Source organism: Salmo salar, chromosome ssa17 (assembly GCF_905237065.1).
Source record: "Salmo salar chromosome ssa17, Ssal_v3.1, whole genome shotgun sequence".
NCBI lineage: Eukaryota > Metazoa > Chordata > Actinopteri > Salmoniformes > Salmonidae > Salmo > Salmo salar.
The window spans coordinates 26,951,001-26,961,000 of record NC_059458.1 but is presented as its reverse complement, the minus strand read 5'-3'; the positions used below and the strand labels follow the sequence as shown (position 1 = coordinate 26,961,000).

The following is a 10,000-nucleotide window of genomic DNA, read 5'->3' as shown; positions in this document are numbered from 1 at the left end:
TTCTTATCCACATTGCTGTCTCGGTTGTTGCCTTGGAGACGGAACGGGAATGCAGCAGCGGCTGGAGAGAAAACGTTGAATTCCACCTTCCCCCGGCTCGCGCCTCCGCAGTATCTCCCCTCCTCTCTTCTCCTTCTTCACAGCGCCACTTCTATCAGACTGCAGCAAAACTCATCCAATCACCTGCTTGGAAAACTGCACCACGTGGTCCGTCTTCCTTTATTCACAAATTTTGGGGGTTCTAGCTCTGCGCTCGAGCTGATGAGTCATCATAGAATGGCAACACACACGCACAGATGGAGATGGTGATGAGGAGGAGAAGAAGGTGGTGTTGATGATGATGGAAATGATGACGATGATCAAAAAGTTGATAAGGGTGAAGATGAGATCACTGTTAGACTCCAGTAGGCTACATCATCACACTCCCCTGCAGCGCGGTTTCAGCACCACGGACAGCGACAACAAGAAGGCCTTGCGTTCATCCAAGGACCGCCTGCCGCTGAGATCACGACTCCAGTTCTTCTTTCTATAAAAAGCCCAACAATAAACCTTGATTTTGTCCATTGAGCAATAGGTCTATAGATGTTCTAAATCTGAGTATGAACGCAGTGTTGACCTACATGGCTTGATGGTCTATCTCATCTGAACTTTGATTGACTCGTGTTTGACCTGTAGCCTCGTTGACCAGGCCATAACACAGCTGGGGACATTGTGTGCCCACAGACATCAGTACCAGCCCGGCTGTTGTATGTTGCTTCACTATAGTAGGCTATTGGCTAGCCTTTAGGGTTTTCCAGGGTCGTAGGCTTATAATCAGTCATAGAGATGGCGTTGCTCTGGGTCTAGTACAACTAAAGCTGTCCATAAAGTGTACACCTCTGATTATTACATACAGGGCTAACTTTCAGCGTTCGTCATACTGCATGTTCCTGAGAACATTAATCACAAGGCAATTCAATTCAACATTGCTGGGAGGCACGGGGACCGTTTGTAACGATTTATACTTGTATTTTTGAATGTACAATATATAAAACAGAACGTTCTATAATACCATAGTAACAGTTGCCACGTGTTAACGGTAAAGAATCCCGTTGGTTTGAAGTGGTAAAATAGTACATTCAACGTTCAGAAGGGGTGGGGGTGGGGGGCAGGCAGCGTCTCTCACGCGACTGAGCCCAGTACCTTGGAGAGCACGGTGTCTTTCCCCCTCTCATGAAACCAAAATATACATTTTTCCCCAAAACACTGACGCGCTATAAGCTATCACTTTAGTCCACCGTATAATAGCCTATCCATTTCTCAAAAGCCACAATAACGGTACAATCAGAATATTTTTTATACAGCATGCAGTAAAGTTAACTATAGCTATCCCTTTCCGCCCAAAGTCCGGTGTAGTGTCCGTTAGATTCCCCGAGCTTTGACTGAACACATGACAAGGTGCGAGGTGAAGCTAGGCGTGTGACCGATTCCTCCTGATTCCACAGACTCAGGTTCCTGATCAAATCCCCGCCGTGCGTTTGTCCGGTTCACCAAGCGTATACATTCAATCCCCGCTCAAACAACCGGCGGGTGTGTGGCTGGTGTCCGCGACCATGTCCTAAAGCAAATTCCCCTCTCTCGCTCTCTCTCTCTCTCTCTCCTCCCCTCATCCAGTTCTTAACGATCCAACTCGCTTATCCGTTTCCCGTCTTTCTCCTTCTCCTTCTCCTTCTCCTTCTTCTCCTTCTCCTTCTCCTTCTCCCTTGACCCTCCCTCGTTCTTCAGGTCCTGGAACACCTCGGTAAAGTAGTGCGGGTCTGCGTTTATCCTCAGCATTGGCCCGCTCATCCGGTCAATGAGACCAAGGGCCCGCTCCCAGAAGGCCTCCCGGCTGGACTCCACCAGGAACGGCTTGAGCGGGTAGGAGATCTCGTTGCCCATGTAGGAGTAGGCCAGGTACAGGCAGGTGAGGAAGGTCGCCTGCAGCTCGTACTCAGACACCGTGTCTTCCTCCACGGCCTCTCGGCAGAGCAAGTAGACGAAGACCAGGTTAGCCGGGGTGATGAAGCCCTGGTCCTGCCAGCCCTGCACTAACAGAGCCCGGTCCACGTTACGGAACCACAGGATGACCTCATTGGCAGTGAGCTCTTTGAGCTTGAAGCAGCGGCGGCAGAGAAAGTCAGAGAGACACCTCAGCAGCTCGCCGGTGGACGCCTGGAGGACGAACAACACAAACAGTTAGGCTTAGGCTTTAACACACACCACACACACACACACACACGCACGCACGCACGCACACACGTTACCCACCTGCACCACCACCCTCCGAGGGGAGATGAATAAGCGTCCATTCTGGGTCTGCCGCCGGGTCTGGTCCGGTACTGTAGGAACAGGCACAGGAATTGGCCCGGGTTTGGGCCCTGTCGGTTTTCGGTCGAGTATTCCGTTGGACGGTTGTGATTTCTTGATGTTGTCGGTGTTGAGCTGGTCCACCAAGGGGTCGGATTTGGCCTGGCTGGGGTCGGGTTTGGGGTTCACCTTTTTGGCATTCTTCTTTTTGGCTGATGCGGCGACCAGCCGCTTCCACGTCAGAGCATGGAGCAGCACCGAGTGGCGCTTCTTTAGGCTCTTCTCCTGTGGTTTCCCGCCGGTCGCAAGGTCCGGTTTCTCGTCCACACACACACCGCCCGCTGCCTTCCTTGACCTCGGCGACAGAGACAGAACGGTACCCATGTCTGCAGCGCGCAGCGCCTTCCAACACACGGAGCTTCCCGAGCTTTGTATCCCAGTCCGTATCGATGGGGTGTACGTGTAGTTTAATTAAAGTTCACACACACAGCTACATTGACGGTTTGACGGCGGAGAGTCCAGAGATGTGTGATGCTCGGTGATTCCAGCAATATGCGCGAGATGCACTCACACATTTCTCTCTCTCTCTCTCTCTCTCTGACTCTCTCTCTCTCTCTCTCTCTCTATTGTACACACAGTCGTCCTCTCTCTGTCTCTCTCTCTCTCTCTCTCTCTCTCGTTCTCCTTCTCTCTCTATCACACACGTTCACGAATCACGATCACACACACGCTGTGCCACTCCTTCTGTCGCAGCGCAGCGCGCGGCACTCGGCTCTTGGAATGGACAGAGGCCGGTAACTGCAGGTGCGCGAGAGATGCTGCCGGTTTAAAAGCGTTAACCGGGAGTTACAGCTCCAAATATCCAACCAGAGAGCATGGTGCTTAGATTGACAGCTTATTCGACCAATGTGTGTGTACGTGCGTAAGTGCGTGCGTGCGTGCGTGTGTGTGTGATGCCCTCCATATCTCCAGCTTGTCTGTATTAAAACAGGCTGCAGATGTTCCTGGGGGAGAGAGAAAGAAAGAGAAAGAGGTAAGAGATGGGAAGTTGAGAAGCACTCACAGGAGGAAGAGTGAGGGAAGGAGGGTGAGAGATGAGAGGCAGATGGAGAGAGAGGAAAGGAGGGGGAGAGAAGAGAGGCAGATGGAGAGAGAGAAAGATAGGTGAGAGGGAAGGAGAGGGGAGAGGAAAGGAGGATAGGGGAGAGGAGGATGGGGGAGAGGAAGATAGGGATGAGGAGGATAGAGAAGAAGAGGATAGGGGTGAGGAGGATAGGGGTGAGGAGGATAGGGGAGAGGAGGATAGGAGAAAGGAGGATAGGGGAGAGGAGGATAGGGGAGAGGAGGATAGGGGAAAGGAGGATAGGGGTGAGGAGGATAGGGGAAAGGAGGATAGGGGTGAGGAGGATAGGGGAGAGGAGGATAGGGGTGAGGAGGATAGGGGTGAGGAGGATAGGGGAGAGGAGGATAGGGGTGAGGAGGATAGAGAAGAGGACGATAGGGGTGAGGAGGATAGAGAAGAGGAGGATAGGGAAGAGGTGGATAGGGGTGAGGAGGATAGGGAGAGGAGGATAGGAAGAGGAGGATATGGAAGAGGAGGATAGGGCTGAGGAGGATAGGGGTGAGGAGGAAAGGAAGAGGAGGATAGGGAGAGGAGGATATGGAAGAGGAGGATAGGAAGAGGAGGATAGGGGTGAGGAGGATAGGAAGAGGAGGATAGGAAGAGGAGGATAGGGAGAGGAGGATAGGGAGAGGAGGAGGATAGGGAAGAGGAGGATAGGGAAGAGGAGGATAGGAAGAGGAGGATAGGGGTGAGGAGGATAGGGTGAGGAGGATAGGAAGAGGAGGATAGGAAGAGGAGGATAGGAAGAGGAGGATAGGGAGAGGAGGATAGGGAGAGGAGGATAGGGAAGAGGAGGATAGGAAGAGGAGGATAGGGAAGAGGAGGATAGGAAGAGGAGGATAGGGAAGAGGAGGATAGGAAGAGGAGGATAGGAAGAGGAGGATAGGGGTGAGGAGGATAGGAAGAGGAGGATAGGGAAGAGGAGGATAGGAAGAGGAGGATAGGGAAGAGGAGAATAGGAAGAGGAGGATAGGAAGAGGAGGCTAGGGTGAGGAGGATAGGGGTGAGGAGGATAGGAAGAGGAGGATATGGAAGAGGAGGATAGGGGTGAGGAGGATAGAGATGAGGAGGATAGAGAAGAAGAGGATAGGGGTGAGGAGGATAGGGGTGAGGAGGATAGGGGAGAGGAGGATAGGGGAAAGGAGGATAGGGGAGAGGAGGATAGGGGAGAGGAGGATAGGGGAGAGGAGGATAGGGGAAAGGAGGATAGGGGTGAGGAGGATAGGGGAAAGGAGGATAGGGGTGAGGAGGATAGGGGAGAGGAGGATAGGGGTGAGGAGGATAGGGGTGAGGAGGATAGGGGAGAGGAGGATAGGGGTGAGGAGGATAGAGAAGAGGACGATAGGGGTGAGGAGGATAGAGAAGAGGAGGATAGGGAAGAGGTGGATAGGGGTGAGGAGGATAGGGAGAGGAGGATAGGAAGAGGAGGATATGGAAGAGGAGGATAGGGCTGAGGAGGATAGGGGTGAGGAGGATAGGAAGAGGAGGATAGGGAGAGGAGGATAGGGAAGAGGAGGATAGGAAGAGGAGGATAGGAAGAGGAGGATAGGGGTGAGGAGGATAGGAAGAGGAGGATAGGGAGAGGAGGATAGGGAGAGGAGGATGATAGGGAAGAGGAGGATAGGGAAGAGGAGGATAGGAAGAGGAGGATAGGGGTGAGGAGGATAGGGAAGAGGAGGATAGGAAGAGGAGGATAGGGAGAGGAGGAGGATAGGGAAGAGGAGGATAGGGGAGAGGAGGATAGGGAAGAGGAGGATAGGAAGAGGAGGATAGGAAGAGGAGGATAGGAAGAGGAGGATAGGGGTGAGGAGGATAGGAAGAGGAGGATAGGGAAGAGGAGGATAGGAAGAGGAGGATAGGAAGAGGAGGATAGGGAGAGGAGGATAGGGAGAGGAGGAGGATAGGGAAGAGGAGGATAGGGAAGAGGAGGATAGGGAAGAGGAGGATAGGGAAGAGGAGGATAGGAAGAGGAGGATAGGGGTGAGGAGGATAGGGAAGAGGAGGATAGGAAGAGGAGGATAGGGGTGAGGAGGATAGGAAGAGGAGGATAGGAAGAGGAGGATAGGGAAGAGGAGGATAGGAAGAGGAGGATAGGAAGAGGAGGATAGGAAGAGGAGGATAGGGAGAGGAGGATAGGGAGAGGAGGAGGATAGGGAAGAGGAGGATAGGGAAGAGGAGGATAGGAAGAGGAGGATAGGGAGAGGAGGATAGGGAGAGGAGGAGGATAGGGAAGAGGAGGATAGGGAAGAGGAGGATAGGGGTGAGGAGGATAGGAAGAGGAGGATAGGGAGAGGAGGATAGGGAAGAGGAGGATAGGAAGAGGAGGATAGGAAGAGGAGGATAGGGGTGAGGAGGATAGGAAGAGGAGGATAGGAAGAGGAGGATAGGAAGAGGAGGATAGGGAGAGGAGGATAGGGAGAGGAGGAGGATAGGGAAGAGGAGGATAGGAAGAGGAGGATAGGAAGAGGAGGATAGGGAGAGGAGGATAGGGAGAGGAGGAGGATAGGGAAGAGGAGGATAGGGAAGAGGAGGATAGGAAGAGGAGGATAGGGAAGAGGATAGGAAGAGGAGGATAGGAAGAGGAGGATAGGGGTGAGGAGGATAGGAAGAGGAGGATAGGGAAGAGGAGGATAGGAAGAGGAGGATAGGGAAGAGGAGAATAGGAAGAGGAGGATAGGAAGAGGAGGATAGGGGTGAAGAGGATAGGAAGAGGAGGATAGGGAAGAGGTGGATAGGGGTGAGGAGGATAGGGAGAGGAGGATAGGAAGAGGAGGATATGGAAGAGGAGGATAGGGCTGAGGAGGATAGGGGTGAGGAGGATAGGAAGAGGAGGATAGGGAGAGGAGGATAGGGAAGAGGAAGATAGGAAGAGGAGGATAGGAAGAGGAGGATAGGGGTGAGGAGGATAGGAAGAGGAGGATAGGAAGAGGAGGATAGGAAGAGGAGGATAGGGAGAGGAGGATAGGGAGAGGAGGATGATAGGGAAGAGGAGGATAGGGAAGAGGAGGATAGGAAGAGGAGGATAGGAAGAGGAGGATAGGGGTGAGGAGGATAGGGAAGAGGAGGATAGGAAGAGGAGGATAGGGAGAGGAGGATAGGGAGAGGAGGAGGATAGGGAAGAGGAGGATAGGGAAGAGGAGGATAGGAAGAGGAGGATAGGGAAGAGGAGGATAGGAAGAGGAGGATAGGAAGAGGAGGATAGGAAGAGGAGGATAGGGGTGAGGAGGATAGGAAGAGGAGGATAGGAAGAGGAGGATAGGGAAGAGGAGGATAGGAAGAGGAGGATAGGAAGAGGAGGATAGGAAGAGGAGGATAGGAAGAGGAGGATAGGGAGAGGAGGATAGGGAGAGGAGGAGGATAGGGAAGAGGAGGATAGGGAAGAGGAGGATAGGGAAGAGGAGGATAGGAAGAGGAGGATAGGGGTGAGGAGGATAGGGAAGAGGAGGATAGGAAGAGGAGGATAGGGGTGAGGAGGATAGGAAGAGGAGGATAGGAAGAGGAGGATAGGGAAGAGGAGGATAGGAAGAGGAGGATAGGAAGAGGAGGATAGGAAGAGGAGGATAGGGAGAGGAGGATAGGGAGAGGAGGAGGATAGGGAAGAGGAGGATAGGGAAGAGGAGGATAGGAAGAGGAGGATAGGGAGAGGAGGATAGGGAGAGGAGGAGGATAGGGAAGAGGAAGATAGGGAAGAGGAGGATAGGAAGAGGAGGATAGGGGTGAGGAGGATAGGAAGAGGAGGATAGGGAGAGGAGGATAGGGAAGAGGAGGATAGGAAGAGGAGGATAGGAAGAGGAGGATAGGGGTGAGGAGGATAGGAAGAGGAGGATAGGAAGAGGAGGATAGGAAGAGGAGGATAGGGAGAGGAGGATAGGGAGAGGAGGAGGATAGGGAAGAGGAGGATAGGAAGAGGAGGATAGGAAGAGGAGGATAGGAAGAGGAGGATAGGAAGAGGAGGATAGGGAGAGGAGGATAGGGAGAGGAGGAGGATAGGGAAGAGGAGGATAGGGAAGAGGAGGATAGGAAGAGGAGGATAGGAAGAGGAGGATAGGGGTGAGGAGGATAGGAAGAGGAGGATAGGGAAGAGGAGGATAGGAAGAGGAGGATAGGGAAGAGGAGAATAGGAAGAGGAGGATAGGAAGAGGAGGATAGGAAGAGGAGGATAGGGAAGAGGAGGATATGGAAGAGGAGGATAGGGGTGAAGAGGATAGGAAGAGGAGGATAGGGAAGAGGAGGATAGGGAAGAGGAGGATAGGGTGAGGAGGATAGGGGTGAGGAGGATAGGAAGAGGAGGATATGGAAGAGGAGGATAGGGGTGAGGAGGATAGAGAAGAGGAGGATAGGGGTGAGGAGGATATGGAAGAGGAGGATAGGGGTGAGGAGGATAGGAAGAGGAGGATAGGGGTGAGGAGGATAGGAAGAGGAGGATATGGAAGAGGAGGGTAGGGGTGAGGAGGATAGGACGAGGAGGATAGGAAGAGGAGGATATGGGTGAGGAGGATAGGGGTGAGGAGGATAGGGAGAGGAGGATATGGAAGAGGAGGATAGGGGTGAGGAGGATAGGAAGAGGAGGATATGGAAGAGGAGGATAGGGGTGAGGAGGATAGGATGAGGAGGATAGGAAGAGGAGGATAGGAAGTGGAGGCTAGGAAGAGGAGGATAGGGAGAGGAGGATATGGAAGAGGAGGATAGGGAAGAGGAGGATAGGAAGAGGAGGATAGGGAAGAGGAGGATAGGAAGAGGAGGATAGGAAGAGGAGGATAGGAAGAGGAGGATAGGAAGAGGAGGATAGGGAGAGGAGGATATGGAAGAGGAGGATAGGGAAGAGGAGGATAGGAAGAGGAGGATAGGGAAGAGGAGGATAGGGAAGAGGAGGATAGGAAGAGGAGGATAGGAAGAGGAGGATAGGAAGAGGAGGCTAGGAAGAGGTGGAAATGGTGGATGAGAGGAAGGGAAAAATAGTCTGGTGGTGGACATAACTGCTTCTATCTCCTTTCTTCTTTCTCCTTCAACCCCTCCCTTCCTCCCTCCCTCCCTCCCTCCCTCCCTCCCTCCTGTTATACTCCACTCTCTCTCCTCCCCTCCATCTCTGTTTTCTCATTACCCCATCCTATCCATCCATTCTCACTCCCTCACCCTCCTCCTCCTCCCTCCTTCTTCTTCCTCCCCTCTCGTTCATTTGTGTTCAACAGGTTCTACCCTTTTGCCCAGGTGTTAATTTGTTCACTTTCCTTGGTGGAATGAAAAGGTAGAAGAGACATGGTGGGAACTCCCTCTAGTCTGGCCCATGTTTACATCAATCCAATGTGTTGAACGTCTGGGAAGGGCTGCACACTTTGGAGAAAAAGGTGGAGATTTGGGACTGAGGGAGAGAGGTGTGTTAGCTGTGAGAGCCAATCGAATGCTTTTAAATGTGTGGGGAGGGGCTCTCACTTCTGGGAGAAAAGTGGAGATTTGGGATGCAGAGAGAGGCGTGTGAGCTGTGAGAGCCAACCAGAGGCAACCCTCCCTCCACAGAGCAGAGCTCTGCATCACGACACCCCCTCCTACTGCATGGCTTTATGGCCAATGCAGCCTTTATGACACTTTCATCATCATTTTGCTCTTTCCAAATACTCACCCAGCTAACAGGGGGGCCATTTATGGCAGCCACCCTGTGGTTCGTGCATGGTATTGCACTTCGATTGCTAAGCAAAGATCTATTTCTCGCTGACCCAATCATCCCAGGTAGATGTAATACACGTGTTGTCCACAAGAGGTCCTGCGCACACCGTGATGGTGCCCCATCTGTTCAGATATCAGTCAGAAACGGGGACAAAGGCGGCTTAGCAGGCGTGGATTCAGGATGATATGATACTACAGGCCCTGAATACATGTTTCTGCTGACTTTTTCATTTGCAAACCCCTGACTATAAGAGATATAGGCCGAGATGTTGGGGATTTGTAGCCTACTGACCACAAATGTTTGTAATTAAAATGAAGGCCTGTATTTTATATGTATTGGATCTATGTATTTTAAATTGTATTATGAATAAAACTGTGTTTATACTTGTGGGTCTAGTAGGCCGTACTTTAAGGTCTTGCTATAGCATATCTTGGCCGTAGCCATCTGACCCCAAAATAACTCAATACCAAAGCCACTAACGTCGTTTAAGGCCTAATTATGAATGAATCCACTCATTTAATTTCTCTCTGAAAGCCAGGATTTAAGTAGGCTAAACATGTGTAGTGGCAATAGTAGGCTTAGACTGCCTGTAAAAAATAACAGCCTACGCCAGAAAGGTAGAATATGGGTGAGAAATCAGCAGGACCGTTATAGGCCAATAGGCCAGGCCTATTCATAGAAATGGACCTAATAAAGGAGGGGTCAGAAGTCTGGACAAAGAGCATCTGTGAGATAGATAGCTCGTCGTTAAACGATTATGACTCTAACTACCAGGATGCATCAGAACAAAACACAGCCTCTCATCCCTCTGCTCTGGGTAGAGATTGCCCAAAATATGATAGGATCAGTTTATCCTCCCCAAATCCTAACCTCAATTATTACTGGGT

General features: G+C 51.7%; 1 protein-coding gene across 1 annotated transcript; it reads right to left on the bottom strand.

Annotated features, from left to right (window-relative positions):
- Positions 1-982: 982 nt before the first annotated feature.
- Positions 983-3,136, bottom strand: LOC106574700 (cyclin-dependent kinase 5 activator 1). Its single transcript, XM_045699280.1, has 2 exons — positions 2,290-3,136; positions 983-2,193 (listed from the first exon to the last, which is right to left on the bottom strand). The coding sequence occupies exons 1-2, from the start codon at positions 2,710-2,712 to the stop codon at positions 1,657-1,659; spliced, it is 960 nt and encodes a 319-aa protein (XP_045555236.1). The 5' UTR covers positions 2,713-3,136; the 3' UTR covers positions 983-1,656.
- Between the last annotated feature and the right edge of the window lie 6,864 nt (positions 3,137-10,000).